The sequence below is a fragment of the Bos indicus genome, chromosome 1 (genome assembly GCF_029378745.1).
Source record: "Bos indicus isolate NIAB-ARS_2022 breed Sahiwal x Tharparkar chromosome 1, NIAB-ARS_B.indTharparkar_mat_pri_1.0, whole genome shotgun sequence".
In the NCBI taxonomy this organism is placed as follows: domain Eukaryota; kingdom Metazoa; phylum Chordata; class Mammalia; order Artiodactyla; family Bovidae; genus Bos; species Bos indicus.
In genome coordinates, this window is record NC_091760.1 from 45,921,963 (window position 1) to 45,941,086 (window position 19,124).

General features: G+C 37.4%; 2 protein-coding genes across 24 annotated transcripts in view; one reads left to right on the forward strand and one right to left on the reverse strand.

Annotated features, from left to right (window-relative positions):
• Positions 1-7,273, forward strand: part of TFG (trafficking from ER to golgi regulator) — a 32,336-nt gene extending 25,063 nt beyond the window's left edge. For 2 of the 4 annotated variants that reach the window (XM_019971839.2, XM_019971970.2), the window contains exons 7-8: positions 2,822-2,920; positions 6,462-7,273. In XM_019971839.2, the coding sequence (XP_019827398.1) occupies positions 2,822-2,920; positions 6,462-6,841 (479 nt within the window). In that variant the 3' untranslated portion in view covers positions 6,842-7,273. Of the gene's footprint in view, positions 1-2,821; positions 2,921-6,458 lie in introns of all 4 variants that reach the window. The other 2 variants (XM_019971893.2, XM_019971779.2) reach the window with 1 other exon arrangement.
• A 309-nt stretch (positions 7,274-7,582) lies between these two features.
• Positions 7,583-19,124, reverse strand: part of ABI3BP (ABI family member 3 binding protein) — a 293,142-nt gene continuing 281,600 nt past the window's right edge. For all 20 annotated transcript variants that reach the window (XM_070787117.1, XM_070787118.1, XM_070787116.1 and 17 more), the window contains 5 exons: positions 13,496-13,575; positions 12,745-12,774; positions 11,836-11,997; positions 10,460-10,582; positions 7,583-8,817 (listed from right to left, as the gene is read on the reverse strand). In XM_070787117.1, coding sequence (XP_070643218.1) covers positions 8,702-8,817; positions 10,460-10,582; positions 11,836-11,997; positions 12,745-12,774; positions 13,496-13,575 — 511 coding nt within the window. In that variant the 3' untranslated portion in view covers positions 7,583-8,701. The remainder of the gene's footprint in view (positions 8,818-10,459; positions 10,583-11,835; positions 11,998-12,744; positions 12,775-13,495; positions 13,576-19,124) is intronic.

Consider the following 19,124-nt stretch of genomic DNA (forward strand, 5'->3'; position numbering starts at 1 on the left):
ACAGCAAAAAATTATTATCTCACAGTTTCAGAATCAAGGATCTAGGAGAAGCTTAGCTTGAAGGTTTTGGTTAAGGGTTTCTTGTGAGGTTACAGTCATCTGAAGCTTAATTTGAACTGAAGAATTCATATCTTAAGATGACTCCTTCATACGGTTGTTGGCAAGAGACTACATTTCTTCACCAAATGGATCTCATGGGCTTCCTGGGTGACTTCATGACACGGAAACTTCCACCAGAGCCAGTGGTCAAGACAGAGTAAAAGGAGATATTTGTCTTTCTCAACTTGTCCTCAGAAATGTCCTCAGAAATATCATTTCATGTATTCTAATGGTATATGTTGTTCTGTCACCCAGTCCTGTCTGACTCTGTGACCCCATGGACTTCAGCATGCCAGGTCCTAATGGTATATATATAGATCAGCCTGATTCAGTGTGAGGGGACTACACATGAGAATGAATACACATGTATTTATTGCTTGTTGTTTGCCATTTTTTTGTATGGTGGAGTTAATCTTTCTAATTTCTAAAAATATGAGGATACCAACCCATTATCTTATATTATACCTGTGCAGGAGTCATTGAGGGTCATTATAGAGGCTGACTACCAATCTGTGTCACACATATAGTACCAGAATCCTCACCATTACTCTTTGCTTCATCCTATTCTCTTTCTCCTAGGTAATATGTTTTATTGCTTTTACTTTTTTCTATCATCGATTCTGAAAATACAATGCACAAAACATAGCTTATATATATATATATATTCACCCCCCCCCCCCCCCTCAAATCATAAACTTACGGTGAACTATGTTGGCACCTTGCTTTTTCACTTAATATATCCTGTAGCTTTCTCCTTCAATTAGGTCAGGTTGTTCCTCCTCATTTACAACTGAACACAGACTTCTTAATTTTCAGAATACTGTGACAGAGAATGAGAGTTCCATTTTGGACTTGAAGGAAGTGTGTTTAAAATAAGAGAAGTACTTTGTTGAGATAGTGTTTAATCCCCAGGGCATTTTCACAAGGAGTTTGAAGCAAATTAAGAAAAAAATGGAGCACTTGCTTCAAGAAGAGTTGTAGTACCTGTTACTTTTTATTGAGGAAAATGATTTGACTTAAAATTTTGAGTGGGGAGTTTCTGGGCTCCTTGGCAGCAGTCTACTGTATGGAGCTTTAATCTCAGACTTTTTGATGATACCTAAGTTAATATTTGTATTAAATGAGATAACATGTATGAAACTCCTTAAATAGCAATCTAGAGTTATGCCTGGGTTTTGGTGATGGTTCTTACTAGCTATGATGCATAGACCCCAGGTAAGTTGCTTATTCTTTTTTATACCTGAAATAGGGACTGCTAATGAGGTTGACTTTTCCCTTCATATATTCATTGCATGTTCTTTGCTCATTTTTGTATTGTAAAGTTAATCCTTCTGTTTTGTAAGAATTAGAACCCATTGTCAAATGCTACATGTATTTCCCCCCTTTATCATATTTCTGTATCAGATCCTTGTCACTTCTGTTCCAAAATTTAGTTTTGAGATATAATCTAGGCAACTTGAGATACAGTTAAGGCAGTATCTTCTAAAAGGTGGTTAGCTTCTGTAGTAGTTTTTATGTTGTCTATAAATCTCAAAGTGTTAAGAAAGTGTTTAACAAACTTCTTGTCGGTTTTTGTATTTGGGAAGAGGATTAATAACTTAAAAATAAGCAAATTTTTCTTTTTTTTGAAAAATTTTAATTGGAGGATAATTGCTTTACAATGCTGTATTACTTTCTGTTGTACGACTGTGTGAATCAGCTATAAGCATATGTATATCCCCTCCCTTTTAAGCCTGCCTGCCCCCCGCACCCCACCGTGCTCATCCCAGCCCTCTAGGTCATCACAGAGCACTGAGCTGAGCTCCCTGTGTTATACAGCAGCTTCCCACTAGCTGCTTTGCATGTGGTAGTGTATATATGTCAGTGCTACTCTTTCAGTTTTATTCCTATCATGAAAGCATACCACTACTTGCTAGGAAAGAAGCTAGCTGTCAGTAGGGGCATAACGTATTCAGTGCTGCAGTACAGAAGACTGGACACCCCGTCTAGTAAAGTGGGTTTCGTCTTGAGATTTCAGCTGTGAGAACTAGCTATTTCCTGTACCTCAGTTTGAATGGCACTAGATAATGCATTGACTTTTAGTCACTGTCTTTTTCTGCTGAAAGTATACTATTTACCTATAGTCTTTTGATTAACAGTAGGTAATTTGAATACTTTTAAAGTATCAGCAACATAAAGTTGTTTTAAAGATTTAAATACTAGCTAGGTTTTTAAAAAATTTAAGTGCTAGTTAGATATTACAGCAAGTTTTATTGCTGCTCTAGGCATTAGATCTAGGCATTAGATCTAGGCATTGGAACAACTGTAAGTGGTGTAGAGAGGTTTAAGATGTGAACCAGTAAGTACTTACATGTTTGGAAATCACAGCAGCTATTCATGGTATTTGTCCCTTTTTTCACATTTTTCTTTATTGATTTTTACTGAACATTAGTAGTACATATCTTTTGGCAGTTGAGTTTGAAAACCTTTGTTTTTTGGAGTTCTGAAGTAACCACTCATTATTTGATGTCAGAGTTCTCCACAGTTAATCCACAGCAGAGTTGCCACACTTGTCAAATTGTTCTTTGTTCTCTTCTTCATAGATATTTAAAGAGGAACAAACACAATCTGTGTCTTAGTTCTCTGAGTGTATATGTGTGTGAATGGGGAGAGAATTAAAGGTGCCTTAAAGATGTTTCTCTTCTGCTGAGTTAAACCTGCCTCTGCCCTGTCTCATCCCCAGGTCAGATGTACCAGCAGTACTCGCAGCAGCCCGGCTATGGCACTCAGCAGCCACAGGCGCCCCCCCAGGCGCCGCAGCAGTACGGTATTCAGTATTCAGGTGAGCAGGTGCCCAGAGAGAGCTGTGTCTATATTCATGAAACCTTAAAATTCCTTCCTCCTGGGTCCTTGATTTGTTATAGTAAGTGTTAAGTATTTATTTTTTGGGGGGGGGGAATAACATTTGTATCATTTATTTATAAATACTTTACATAGAAATTTTACTGTAAATCACCATTTCAGTTCCAGTGGGCAGGTAAAACACAGTCATAGTAGATGATTCAGTAATAACCTGTAGTATAAAGAAGTTTTTAATATCTCCTACTCATGTGATCAACTTACCTGCTTGGTGATGTAGAGCAAAATGCACAATTTTTTTTCCTCTTTTTTATGTAGCACATTATCCCAGTGTACTGTAGTACCTGGAAAAACTTTTTAACAGTTCCCTCATATGTAAAAAGAGGTGATCTTATTAAATAAGAACCAAATTAAGCTACATAGGTTTTTAAATCTCCCAGAAGTATGTAGGAATACTAAAAACAGTCCATAAAAGTAGAGTTGTGTGAAATGTAATTCAGACAACTAAGAACATAAAAATCTCTCAGTATAGCTTTGAATATCATAATTCAAATAATTATAATTTGGGTAATTTTTACCTTTGTTATATGAGAATTTATGTTCAACTCTTATAGTCAAATATTTTAAGTATCAGAATTTCAACTAATTTAAAAAAATTACAAAAAAATTACAAAAATGAGCTGTGAACACACAATAAATACATGGGGGGAAGTTAGCCTCATTATCAGTCCCTATTTCAGGTACAGAAAGGTTAAGCAACTTACCTTGGGTCAGTACATCACAGCTAGTAGGAACCATCATTGGAAGCCAGGCATAACTCTAGAGCATTATTTTAAAAGGAGTTTTTGTACACATTCTCATTTAATATAAATGTTAACCTAGGTATCATTGAAAAGTCTGAGATTGAAGCTCCACATAGTAGACTGTTGCCAGTGAGCCAAAGGAACTCCCACTCAAAGAAGTCTAAAATCATGTTCCTCAATAGAAAATGACAGGGGACAACTATTCTTAAAGCAAGTACATTGCTCTGTTATTTTTTATTTTTCTAATCTACTTGAAACTCATTGTGAAAACACCACGCCTTCATTTAAAAGTTTCAGAGACCATGTGGTCCCCAAAGCCTAGAATGTTTATTATCTGGTCCTTTATAGAAAAACATTTGCTGACTCCCTGAATTAGACCATAAAATTCTACCATTGTAGTTTGACATATTTTAACACAAAGATTTGGATTGGATTTGCTGTAGAGTGACTTAACCTGTAGCTGCTAGTTTTTATATAAACTAGGTGGAATGAATTTAAACTTGGACTATAATATTGGGGGAAGGTTATTTTCAGAATGCAGTCTTTTAGAGAAAATCTGTTACCAATTATATATTGGCAATTTGTAGAAATAATAAGTTTTTTTCACTGTTGTCTAATCCAGGCAATTTCCATCTTCACCATGCTTCAGAATCACCTGGAGAGGTGTTTCTTAAAACTTACAGGTGCCTGAGCTCTACTCCTAGAGATCTTGTTTTATTTGGTTGAGGGTGGGGTACAGGCATTGATATCTTAAACGGTTTGCAGGTCATTCTAAAGTGTAGTGAGAATTGGGAACCACTGATCTTGTCTTACCCACTCATTTTATAAATGAGGCAACTAGGGTCCAAAGAGTTGTGATGCATCGAAGGACAAGCAGCTATTTAGTGGGGGACTAGACCAGAACCTGGTACACTTGACTTTGCAGTTAATGACTTACTTCTCTACATCATTCTCACTCTCTCAGCACCAACCAGAGCTTGGCAGACTTCTGTTATAAAAAACGAAATAGTAAATATTTTAGGCTTTATGGATCACGTGACTTTTTGTCCTTAATTTTACTTTATTCACACAACCACACAATCTCCATTTCTTGCCATTTATGGTGATTTTCACCAAAGTTATTTTGTTTTTCAAGGGAGGGGATAGTGGTGGAAGGAAGGATTTTTATATATACAGAGGTATTTTATATTATGGTCAAAGACAGTAGATTGCTAATGAAACAGCAACTTAGGCTCTTAGGCAGTATCCTCTCTCTTGAAAAATAAAGATTTAGTTGTCCCCAGAGTCTGTTGAAAAGCCAGTTTAGATATCAATTGGCAGGATGAAAACACAGCTTTTTTTTTTTTGCTCACAGTCTTAAATTGAATAGACATTTTCAGTATAAAACCTCCTGTTTCTCCAAAAACTTACAGTAAAAAAATTTTTATGTTTTTATGTAGAGGATAGAAGAAATTGTATGACATCAGTGTTTTTTCATGAATTTAGTTTGATTTAGGTGCTGCCATGAGTAAAATGCATTAGGTATTTGAGTTACTTGTTAAAAATTAAGCTTGCTCATAATGATTAGTTAGGATCTTCACTGAGTAAAGTTTAGTTCTTTTCAAAGTATTATTTTTGTATTTCTGATCCTGCTAGTCCTATTAACTTGAAATTGGGAGATATGGAAACAGTCACCTAAATACTCTGCTTGGAGACTGTTAGTGCTTGTGGTAACATTGGACCATCTTTGGCACTCTGCTGGTTTGGCAGTTTTCCTCTGACCTTTTCCAGTTTTATTCATGGACTATGTCAAAAGCTTTCTTTCATGAGTAAATTTTGAACCCAGGTTCAAGGTGAGTTCAGAATATACTCAGTTCATTGAATCCTTTTTATTTTTTTTTAATGCAGGGTTGTACATATTTTAATAATTTTCTTATGTATCTGGTATTTAATGCTGACAGGATTCCAGTCAATGGAGAGGTTTCATTGCAAGTAGCTGCAGGTGTGTTTCATGGTAGAGATAAAAGTTTTTAGTGAAGCAGACCTTTTCTTTTAAAAAGCTTTACATCCTAGTACCTAATGAATATAGATGTTCATTTTTGTGGGGCAGTATAATGTGCTTTCTGTTGTTACTGCTATTGTAAAGGCAAACCATGATACCAAATCTAAAAGATTTTAAGGATTGTGAAAATGGCACTTAATGTTTATTCTTAAATGTTTTATTAATTTTTATAGGATGAATAAGCCTAAAAAGCATCTCACTAACATAGTAAGTTGTATTTGTAGCAGCATTGTTTCATTTAAAAACATTCATTCTCTACAATGTGTTTTTATTTGGTACTGTTATTAAACAGGCCCCTCAAAACCAGGTTAATGACTAGCTTTTGCATTAATTCAGACATTTGTCCTTTGAGCATGTACTCTATACTGGGAGTTATGCTAGAACAGGCGTTTACTCTCAGGGATTATACAGTCTAGGAGGAGTTGAAGTAGAAGAAATATATATATATAGTGGTTTTCATTTTAGAGGGTTTACAAAATTGTCTAGAAAATGCTTCTTTGTTACTATATGGTATTGAAATATAAAATCCACTACTCTACTTGGTGCTTAAATACTTAGGATTAAGTTTGTTAAATTTCTCATTTATTATTATTTTTTTTGTCCATAACAGTAAGACTAATTCTCTGGAAAATGTTCACCAAAAGAAAAAGTAAGAGGTATATGTTTTGCCTTTTCAGCAGGCTATAGTCAGCAGACTGGACCCCAACAACCTCAGCAGTTCCCAGGATATGGCCAGCAACCAACTTCCCAGGCACCGGCACCTGCCTTTTCTGGTCAGCCTCAGCAACTGCCTGCTCAACCTCCACAGCAGTATCAGGCGAGCAGTTACCCTCAACAAACTTACACTACCCAAACTTCTCAGCCCACTAATTACACTGTGGCCCCTGCCTCACAACCAGGAATGGCTCCAAGCCAACCCGGGGCCTACCAGCCAAGACCAGGTTTCACCCCACCTCCTGGAAGTACCATGACCCCTCTTGCAAGTGGGTCTAACCCATATGCACGTAGCCGTCCTCCCTTTGGTCAGGGCTATACCCAACCTGGACCAGGTTATCGATAAAGAGGCTCAGTTACACTGATGAATGTAGCTGCTAGCTGTTTGCCTCCCAAAAGACTCCAATACTACTATTTTAATTTGTATTGAAGTTCAGGAATTTAAAAAGCAGAGCATTTTTTTATGATACCATTATTGCTGTTAATTGAAAGTATAATTTACTGGAAGAAAAAAGACCAAAATGGAAGTTTTTTTCCTCCCCTGCTTAGAAGTATAGCAGCTTCCTACTTATTTTGGAACACTACTCTTACATGTGTGCAAAGTGATTGATTTTCTAGCTTGCCTTGTCCAGAGGATATTAAAATGCTAGGTTGAAGTTCAGCCCTCTTACTTGGCTTTTTATTATTAACACGATGTACTAAAGTAGATCCCTTTGAGAAGACTAGCTATTATGTATAAAATGTAACATTGATAGGTTAATAAAGATGATTGAATCCATTAGTGGTCTTGTAACTTAATTTAGTCTTTGGTATTCTATATATGCGTATATATGAGAAAAATCCTTAATGATGTTTTTGGTCTTGAAATACATTTTATTTTAGGCCTTTCTATTCAAAGAAGCACAGTGCTGTTGTATTCTGTCCTGATTTTGGTTTTAAATGACAAAACTTTAAAATAGATCAAGACTAGCATTATATATAAACACAGTAGATACAATATTAAAAGATGAAAGGGAGCTTGGTAGATTCTAAACAACCTGTGAGTTTCCTTATAGAAATCAACCATTTAGAAATGAAGAACTCAGTCTTAAAAAAAACTACATCTCTTTATTGCAGAGTTTATACTGTTTGAAAAATATAAAATGAAGTATTGATAAAACTGAAGCATGTTCAAAGGTAAGCACAGAAAGGTCCTTTAAGAATGAGGGCACCAATGCAGCATTCCTGTCTTCCTCCCCAATGAAGGAGAATAATACTGTTTTAAATAAAAATAAGTCAGATTTTCATTACAGGTTGTTAGAATTAAGAAAACAGCCTCTGATACATTCATTCCCTAGAGATCTTCTGTGTAAAAATAGAGTAAATATCATAAAATGGTAGGCTTCTCATCATGGATTATCCTTTTATGCTTAGACTTTGCTACAGTCTTTGGATACAGCTTGATTAGAATTAAAAACAGTATGAACACAACTGCTTAAAGGGATAGTTTGACAAAGAACATTCAGACATTGTAGCATACTTATGGGTAGACAAAGCACAAAATACGTATTTTTGAAATAATATATCAAATTTTCAATTCCATTTTCAACTGAAATTTACTGATTCAAACAACCTTTGCAATAATTTGTAGATAATTAATGAAATGTATATTTGCATGAATGGCTATTTAAATGCTTCAAAAGTTACTCAACTGTTACTAAAAAGTTGAAGTTTAAATAAACATGTGAATATTAGGACCTTTTCTCCCCAGATATAATATGTTGATGATAATTTGATCTAATAAGTTAAGCCAAGTAGAGATTTATGGAATTAACAGTAGGAAGAGTACACAATAAATGTAAATATTTTTTTAAAGTATATTAGTTTTTTGATGTTAATTTTGTTATAAAAGTATCTCAGAACATCATTACAACAGTGTGATAAATAATATACAAATGATCTCTTAAAATACCATGAATAGGGAGCCAGCTTCCCCAAAAATGTTATTCTGTTAATATCAATATCTTGCTTTCTTAAAATGACTTTGTAAAACCTGATAAATATTCTTAGCAATCTTTCTAATAAACATCTAATATTGCTATTAGATTTTAAAATTTTATACATAGTAAACAAAAGAGCTTTAAATGCATGTGGCAAATACCATACTGTTTCCAATTATTTTTTGAAACGATGAAACAGAAGGCACTTTTGAATGTGACTGCAGCATCTACCATTTTCCAGGAATTGTGGTCCCACATTCATACCACTGGACATAATTGATTTGAGTGTGACCACCGATTTCTCCAAATTGGACTGGTTCCTGACGAACTGCTCTGAAATAGCCTAAGAGGGAAATAATTAAAATTAATAGCTGCTGTGTTATATGTTTTGTCCTCATAGATTGAAGGGTGCCTTTGAATGCTTGAAGGTTAGTCTAGGTGAAGCAGAGTGTTTTAGACAGTGGATAGCAACAGAGGCCCCAGTGTCTTTCCTGAGGTGGTAATGGTGGGCTAAACATACGGATGCCTAGGATGGGTTGGTACTATTGATACTTGAAAGCTGAAATGAAAAGGGACAGGAGTTGGAAGGGTTTTATGTTTGAGTGTCATTGACCAAGTTCAGTATACACTGTTCTACGTGAAAGTGTACTTTCTGCACATTATAGCCTAGAGGTAGTCTGAAGAAGTGACCTGGGTAGAGAGGTGTGTTGTGCTAAAATGTTAGGAAACGAAAGGGTAGGTCTAAGATTGCTAAATGTCTAGAATTAAAATTTGGTGAAATCATCCTTCAAGGACCCTACACTAAATGATTTAAAATTTTGCTGAGAATGTAAAATGTTATGGAAATAGACAGAACTTATCTTTTCTATCTAGTTCCTGTGCGGCTATAGTTTGAATTTTCTGTTAATGAGTTCACAGATCTTATTCAGTCATCTTTTACTATGGTTGCTATTTTTAATGCCAGTGACCAAAATATGTAGCTAAAAAGACCAATCAAATGATTTTAAGTATTTAACAAGTCTCTCTTGGTAGCTCCTGAGTAATAAGGGATATATAATTTACCCTCTCCTACCCTACCTGGACAGGGATTGATTTTCAGTCTTTTTAGTCCTCATGACACAGCTTGGTGCTAAAGTGTCTTTAGAAAGTTGCAGTGATTAGTCACTTCTTAGCAGAATTCTTCTATTTTAATTGTGTAGTTATATAATTATTTATAAGGCAAAAAATATTTTTCCTTTTATGACAGTAGGAAAGTGAAAGTGTGAGTTGCTCTGTTGTGTCCGACTCTTCGCAACCCCATGGACTGTAGCCCTCCAGATTCCTCTGTCCGTGGGATTCTCCAGGCAAGAATACTGGAGTGTGTTGCCATGTCCTTCTCCATGATAGTAGTAAAGCTTTAATTTTTTTTAGGAAGGAATTAAAACCTGCCTGTGTGCTGAGTATGACAAATTATAAAGGTAGTACATGAATGATTTAAGTTTGGGAAAAGTTTCTTTCAATAGCTGCTTTTGCAGATTCAGGTTTTCTTAAAGTAGAATGTATGTGTAAGCAACAGAGTCTTGAGGAATGGGGTGAAAGTTGAGAAACTTCTATTAAAGTCTTCATGTTAAGGTCTTATGTAGACAGTCTTTTTTTCTTTGGCAGGTAGAGTAGGAAGGCTACAGAATGATTTTTAAAGTGATTGCTTTGTTCAGCCTGAGGGCTTCCCTGGTGGCTCAGACAGGAAAGAATTCACCCTCCAATGCAGGAGACCTGGGTTTGATCCCTGGGTCCGGATGATACCCTGAAGGAGGAAATGACAACCCACTCTAGTATTCTTGCCTGGAGAATCCCATGGACAGAGGAGCTTGGTGGACTACAGTCCATGGGGTCACAAAGGTCAGACGTGACTGAGCAGCTGACACTTTAACTTTTTGCTCAGACTGAATGGTTTTTGGGTTCATTTGTAAAAGCCTCTTGCTTTTGAGCAAGCTCAGAAAACCTACCTTCTTTGGTGGGCAACTGGTCAGAAGAGAGTTGCTGTCCTGTGCGTCCATCTAAAAATGAGTCCACAAACTGGCAGTGATCTTCCCCGTGGCCTCTCTGATCGCCTATGTTATAAAATTTTCCTGGAAATTAAAAGGATCATGAGGTATTTCTTTGATTTGGGACAACTCTGAAATAAATTGTTTCAAATAATCTGTCTTCCATGTTCTTGTACTTCCCCACCTGTTCATTCTAGTTCAAGTCACAGTGTTCTTTAAGGGAACAATAGAATCTCCCAGCTGCATCCTTGCTTTTACTCTTGGCTTTCCCTATTCTTCCTCTCCTCCTCCTCACAGATTAGTCATCTTTTAAACATGCAACTCAGATAATAATTGCCTTGATCAATCTCTCCAGCAGTCTTCTGTTACACTCAGAATAAAACCCAGTCCCTACCCAATTTCCAAGCTCCACGTGATTACGCACGCCTGCCTGATCTTCCTGATGTTACTCAGCCTCAGCCATGCTGGTAAACTGGAGAGGGGTTTCTGCTACAGGTCTTCATGTTACCTTCCCTCTACTTCTGCTGCTTTATCCCTTGGTCTTTCTTGGTTCCTTCCCAGTTTTCTTCTCAGCTTACCTTTTCTTCTCAAAAGGTAAGTGTTACCGTTTGAGGAAAGCTTTTCCTAAACATTTTAACTAAAGGAGCTTTCATTCCATTCCACCATTTTCTTTCATCCCTTTTTTCCTTTGAAGTACTATGTGAAATTCTTATTTACATATTTGTTTTCTGTCTCTCCCCACTAGAAATGGTTGGGAATGCCAAGAAAATGACTTTGTAAAAGTCATATGTTAATATGTAGCCTTATAAAAGGGGCAGGAACAGTCCTGCTTTGTCCCCAGCAACGTCAAAACAAAACATATATTATTTGTTAAATGATGGAACAAATGTCTACCTTTCTATGTTGGGGTTTAAAATTACTACTGTATGAATACAGAAGAGGAAAGAACCCATTTAGTCTGGAGCAAGGGGTTATAGCCCTTCTGGCTGATTGTCTTAACCTTGCTCTTGTCTCTGACAGACTTAAAATATTAAATAGGTCATACTCCTTCCATGATTATTGTTAGATACACTCGTTTTACTACCAGTAAGCTTTTCATTCTGGATTGGCTGTAACATAATTGAGCTTGGATATGACTAGTTTCTCTACATTCAACTTTGCCATGATGGCACTGTTTCGAATTGCATTTTCATTATTTACCTTCTTACAGCATTTCTCAGATCCTAAGATTCCAATAACACCTTACTCAAAAAGAAAACCCGTATTTCTGTCGTGTCTGGCAGAATCCATAGAAAAGTCTAGGTCACAGAATGCTACAGAGCATTTCCTGGTCTTACCTGTGAGGGAGTCACTCAGGTAAATCTTGTATCTGAGAGAGTTGCACAGCTGCACCCCTACAAACTTCTTATACCATGTCCTTTTGACATACTGTTTGCCCTTACATTCTGAGTAAGAGTCTGAGTTAAAGGGTCTTTCGGTCCATATGGCATCTCTTCCCGCTGCATAAAGAAAGCACATGGTTTGAGTTTAGTATCTAACTTTGGGTCCTGAAGAGCTATCTTAAAAGCTTTTTAAAAAAGCAGTTTGCAAAGTTCATTGTCAACCTGCTGATACCTGGTTTTCTCCAGTGCTAAATATTGGAGTGAAAAAATACAGGTGTTTAAACACGTAAGCCCCCCATTAATTTTCTGTTAATAGTGAGGTGAATCTTGGAGCAGTACGTGTCAAACTTGATTAGTTTCTTCAGTGCTCAACATAGCATCATGTTAGGAACAAAATTAGGTTTCTTTTTCTGAGATAAACTGTTTCAGTGTAAACAGTTGCTTTAATGTGACTTGTTATTAAAAATGGAGATGAGTTTGACAGAAAACAAAATTCTGTAAAGCAATTATCCTTCAATAAAAAAATAAAAGAATGGATAACCCTAACCCTACACAGTGGAATATAACACAGCAGTGAAAATAAATAAAGTCACAAACAAAAGTGGAATTGAGGGTGCTATATCTTAAACAGAAGATTTGAGCCAGTCTGTTATATGAATGAAAAGCAGGTTTCAGAATACTCAACTTGTTCCCAAAACATCATAGGCTGTCAGTATTACTGAACATTTTAGGTAAGCATTCACAGGTAATTGAAGAAGACTAAATGGACTAAAGTGAAATCATGACTAAAATTCTACCATGCCCATTTAGCTGAATCACTGTAGAAAAGCATGCAGTTGTGTTCTCATTGAGGTAGGTACTTACCAGAAACTGGCTCACTCACTCTTGGGTCAGCTGAGGAGAAATAGCAAACAGAGTCAGAGTTTATTAGGTAAGTCCCAGTATTCCAGTGATGTGGCAAAGAAGATGGGTGCTTAACAGATGTTATGGAGTCTTGGACAACATACACTCCTACTAAAGTCCAAACTTGAAAATTGTGAGTTTTGTTTTGGGGATGGTTCTGTGTTGGAGAAGCTCAGCTATGTCTTTTATATGTGGTTTAAGTAGTTAGGAGTCTTTTTTGCTGTACTAGATTTTACTTCCACTTTCAAATCTTCCTCTTTTTAGCTTCATAAAAAATCTATTGACAAAATCACCAGGATGCCATGAACTGCAGTTGTGGAGATGTATCTTAAGGAACTGGAACGGGCCAGATCAGAATATTTCACAGCTGTTCATCATAAAAAGCTATCACATGAATTCCCATTCTGGATACAACTGGCTCACTAAGTCTGACATTCTGATTCTAGGCATAGAGAGGAGCATTCATTCACTATTGAGTATAGACCTTATACTTCCTCTCTTTTACATTGATAAGCCTAGCATTTTTCTGACATGAAAATAAACGAGGAAAAACCCTGGTGTTGCTTCTTTAAAAGGTACCTTCATTGGTTTTTCAAATAGATGGGTTTTTGAAATCAAGAAATGCTTTACCTCGTTTAGCTGGTTTCAGACAAGCTATGCAAACACTGTGACCCTTTATATCTTTGTTGGGAATTCCGGCTGATGGAATTACCTGATTCAGTACTGAATGCCACTGTGTTGCTGGGTGGCCCTTCACCAAGTGGGTTTATGGGTTTCACCTGGAATTCATAGCTGAAGGGGGAGAAAAAGAGAACAACATTCTTCAGAAGTAGGAAACATCTGGTCATACTTAATGTTCCTCCCAATTCTGTTTTGAAATCATCATGATGTTGAATGGACTTATGTTCTAGAAGCAGCTTCAGGAAACTGTTCAAACAGCTTGTCTGTTTTCTAAAAGAAAGGGGTTAATAAAAAAAACAAAAAAAAACTTCTCTTTTAAAATCTCCAAATTAACAGAATAAAAATAGCTGAGGAGGTTGTTAATAGACATGCAGGAAAGCAGTATTCGGTGGACCCAGGCTAATTACAGTAATTAGGAGTCTCAGTTTTCTTCAAAGGATTAACTACTTCCTGGGAGCAAAGAATTGCAAAACTCCCAACTTGGGTTGTTGCCTTAGACTTCGTGTTTCTTACCGTGGGGTTTGAACTATGTATGTGAGAATCACATGATAGAGTTGTAGTGGAGAAAGTTTAAAATGCAGATTTTTTTGCTCTATGGTAGCTACTGAATCCATTTGTGAGGGCTTCCAGAAAGGTATTTATAGTAAGTTTCTGAGGTGAATCCTGTGGCCACTGACACATGAGAACTAGATAAACTATGGGAACTGATGCATATGAAAATACTATGTTGCAGGAAGTTGCTGATTATATCACCTGGAACTCGCATCTTATGTGGATCATACGAAGTCACGATATATCCTGAGTAATGGCATGGTAATGTCACCTCAGGATAAGCATGGGCATAAAGACACCCCCCTCTCCCTCTATAAACCAGATTCATATGGACCAGGTCCTTAACCTTTTATGTTAAAAAAACAAAGGACAAAACAAGCTCATATCCCTAATAGTTTGTTTGATTTCTGTCCTTAAGAATTATTCACTAAATTGCTAGGCAATATTTGACAAATTTCACCCATAGAACACTCAAGCAGAGCAAATCCTTTTAAATTCAAACAGTAAAGCTGTTTGCTGTTTGCCTGAAACTAAGAGTTCCTTTTAGTTGCAGACTTGGTAGGAAAGTAGTTTCAAATGTAAAACCAGCTTGAGTCAGCTGAGAATTGTGAGTTTCAAAATTTTGAAAGACTTTGGGAGATAATTCCCCTTTTTGAAAAGTTTATAATTGACTAAGTGCAGAACACACACACAAATTTATTAAAAAAGTGAAAAACAGAAGGATGACAGCTCTCAGTTTGGTACAGAGGATAACCAAGTGAGCAATAACAGGAAAACTCTGGGGCTCAAAAGATTTTTGGCTACTGAGGCATTGCATTAAAACACTGCTGCAATCTACAAGGAAGACAGATTCTAGTATTACAATGTCAACCACTTTTTGAGTGCTTCCTATGTACTCAAAAAGTACACTACATATAAAAAGTAATACAATACACACAAACCCCAAGAAATAAGTATTAATCCTATTTATCAGTTGAGAACAATCAGGCTCTTAACTATTGTACTCATTGCTTTTGCTTTTCTAAACTTCCAAACTTTGTGATATAGAAATTAAAACATGCAGTTTTTATAGTGAGAGACTGCACATGAAAGAATTTTTGTAAACTAATCAGCTGGTAGAAGGTGTCGTTATCCTTTGCATAAGAGACTGCTGATATAAAGCCACCCATCTCATTTAAATAAATTGCACATACATCAGGTGCTTTGGCATAGAATATTTCCACAGATTAAATTCTAGCTCAGAGGCCTCATGAACTTATAAGAAAGAAAGAAAAAATCATCCCACTATGGTGAACTGAAAATGGAAAAAAGAAATCACAGGCATCTAGACTTTGATTCAAGTGGGCAATGCATTCCACATTCTAGGCCACTGCCAAAAATCTCTGCTTTGGCCAAGTCTGATGAAATTATTTCCGTGTCTTTTTTATTTCACAGTTATTTACTCTTCAGCTATATTTGTAGTATGGCCACAAACTGATAAGCTACTTTTGGGGGCTTTTTTTGGCCACCATTTTATGATACTTGACAAGTTTTGAAGAAATTATTTTAAACTAAGTTTAATTAATAGCATGGGAACTAAAAGGCAGATATTTTTGGCTGCCTTTATATTAAACAATATAAAAATGGTATATTTTAAAAGGCAAAATTTTCCCCAAGAAGCACATTTTGTCATGAGATTTATGACACTGTAGGTATAAGAGTAATGTCTTACATAGAGAATAGACTTATGGACATGGGGAGACGGTGAGATGTATGGAAAGAGTAACGTGGAAACTTAAAATATGTAAAATAGATAGCCAAGGGGAATTCGCTGTATGGCTCAGGAAACTCAAACAGGGGCTGTGTATCAATCTAGAGGGGTGGGATGGGGCTGGAGATGGGAGGGAGATTCAAAAGGGAGAGGGTATATGTATACTTATGGCTGATTCATGTTGAGGTTTGTCAGAAAATTCTATAAAGCAATTATCCTTCAATAAAAAAAATTTTTTTAAGTAATGTCTTAGAGAAAATATTGATTGCACATAGGAAATAAGCATAGCATTTTAGCTATGCAAAAATGCTTGCAGAAGAAAATTATTTGAAATAAAAAGTACAGAATAAAATTTCAAATAGAATATTTGGAAGATAAGAAACACAAATATTAGGGGAAAAAGATGAAAAATGTGAGAAAATACAGGAATGAGCAGATTATTTCAGGGAATACAAAACTAGTAGATTCTAGAAGAGAGAGGAGGGGAAAAGGAAGGTAGGAAATTACCCTAGAAGTTTTTAAGTAATTTCCCATAACTGAAAGACATGGGTTTCTAGGTTTAAAAGGCCTAATACTTGCCAAGCAATAAGAAAAAAAAGACTAATGCATAGAAATTGCAAAATCTTGGAGTACTAGGATAAAGAGTAGATCTTAAATGTTTCTGAAAAGAAAACTGGTCACATTCAAAGAATCCAGAATCAGAATGACGTGTGACAGCAACTCCAGAAGTTAGAAAACAATGGAACAATACTTTGAAGGGTTCATGTTATCCAACAATCTATGTTTAGTTAAACAGTATCAGAGTAGAGTAAAGCACAGATATTTTCAGACACATAAGGACCCCAAAATAACTTCTATAACCTCTCTTGAAGGTGTGTTTCTCAAGAAATGCCAGAAAGCAAGGGAGTAAACAAGGAAGACATGGACATAGGAATTATCCTTAATGTAGGAGAGAGACAAAAGATGATGGTGAGGGGTCCCAGGAGATGTTGCCATGAACAAACACATGTAACAGGTGACTCGAATGTTTGGCCATTTGGAGAAATATTCTAGACATACGGATTTAATTAACAGAAGAAACACCTAAAATAATTGAAAATGAGAGAGGGTGTACTAAGATGTAATAGGAGGCCCCGAGCCCTCCTCCTCCCACAGACACATTGAATGTACATCTGCACATAGAGCAGTTCCCTCTGAAAAAGATCCAGAAAGTAGCTGAGCAACTCCTCTACATTGGGGAAATGAGAGAATACCCGTATCAAGATGGGCAGCAAGGGTTGGGACACACTGGCCATAAAGCCCACCCCTGACACAGCACCATATAATCAAGAGGAAACCCCCAACTTCTTCCTGAGGAGCAAAGGGTTTATAACCCACATCTAACATCCCAACTTTTAAGACTCTCACCTGAGGGATGGGTCCCCTAAGCACCTGGCTCTGAAAGCCAGCAGGGCTTGTGTTTATGAAAACCATAAGGATATAGCAAATAAGCTGTTCTTACAAGTGCATGAGCAGTCACGATGGCTATGCCCTTACTGGATAGCAAAAGGGCAAAATCACCTATTTTTTCTGCCAGTGTTAAAAGACAATGCCTGAGGGCCAGGATTTTTTTTTTTTTTTTTTTTTTTCAGGGCCAGGATTTTAATTTAGCAAGTATCTGGGGCCTGTGATCCTCCCTGGAGACCAGGGAAGCCATTGGAAAGTTGCTGGTATCTCCCTGGAAGGAGGTTGTAACATGTTTGTGCCCTAAGTTTATAGCTTCCATCCAAAGGGATGAATCCTTGGATCACCTGACTGATAGCCAATGGGGCCTTGCATTCATGAGTCCCACAGGACTGTGGCAAAGAAGCAATTTTTAACTAGCTAGTCCCCTAGGGCTCAGCACAGAGGGAGCAGACAAAAATGCCCATCTTCCTATTTTTCCCTGAAAGGGGTTTAACTGCATAGTTTAAAAGCTGACACCTGAGGGTGAGGCTTCTAGTTTTAGCACATATTTAGAGACTAGCTGTGATCTTCTCCAGAGACAGGGAAGTTGGCAGACACCTTCTCTGCCTTCTCCCTCCAGCCTGCTCCAACAATAAAAATAAATCACTAATATGTCCCTGGAAGGGACTTGTACAAATGGCTGAGTCTCAGCTTTCACAACTACTGCCCAAGGGATAGGTCTCCATATTGCCTGCTCTGAGAGGCAATTTGTGTTCACAAATACACAGGGCTAGTGGAGAAGGCAATGCCACCCCACTCCAGCACTCTTGCCTGAAAAATCCCATGGATGGGGGAGCCTGGTGGGCTGCAGTCCATGGGGTCGCTAGGAGTCGGATACGACTGAAGGACTTCACTTTCACTTTTCACTTTCATGCATTGGAGAAGGAAATGGCAACCCACTCCAGTGTTCTTGCCTGGAGAATCCCAGGGACGGGGGAGCCTGGTGGGCTGCTGTCTATGGGGTCGCACAGAGTCAGACACGACTGAAGCGACTTAGCAGCAGCAGCAGCAAACAAAGAACCAGTTTTTAATGCACACAGAGCATACTTCCTACCTCACCCCACTCCCCGCCCCAACTATATCCTGGGTTCAGCAGGCAAACAGCCATCTCCTAGTGTTTCCCTAGAAGGGGCTTAACTACTTGATCTCCCAACTGCTACCTAGTGTTAAGCTTGTAATCAGTCTGCATCTAGATGGTGACTGTGATTCTCCCCTTTGGGACACTAATGAGTTTTGGCACACCCCCAAATACTACGAGTCACTAAAGCTAAAGAAAGTTGCTTGGACAATCTCAGAGGTTTGAGAAACAAGTAGGAGCTCAGGTTCAGTTCAGTCACTCGTGTCCGACTCTTTGCAACCCCATGAACTGCAGCACACCAGGCCTCCCTGTCCATTACCAATTCCCGGAGTCCATTACTAGGGAAGAGAATAAGAAGAAAACTCTCTCCTTTTTTGTTCCTTAACAAGGATGACCCTCAGAAATTAGTTTTGGGTAACATTAGATGAAGGGGCTTCCCCTGTGACTCAGCTGGTAAAGAATCTGCCTGCCAATGCAGGAGACACAAGAGATGTGAGTTCGATCCCTGGGTCAGGAAGATCCCCTGAAGGAGTGCATAACTATCCATTCCAGTATTCTTAACTGGAGAATTCCATAAACAGAGGAGCCTGGAAGGCTACAGTTCATGGTTGCAAAGAGTCAGACATTACTGAGCACCTAACACTTTCACTTTTCAACATTATATAAAATATTGAAAAAATAAAAGGCATATTATACCTCAAGTAAAATAATTGGCTTAGTTAACCATCAGCAACCCCATGAACTACAGCACGCCAGGCCTCCCTCTCCATCACCAACTCCCGGAGTCCACCCAAA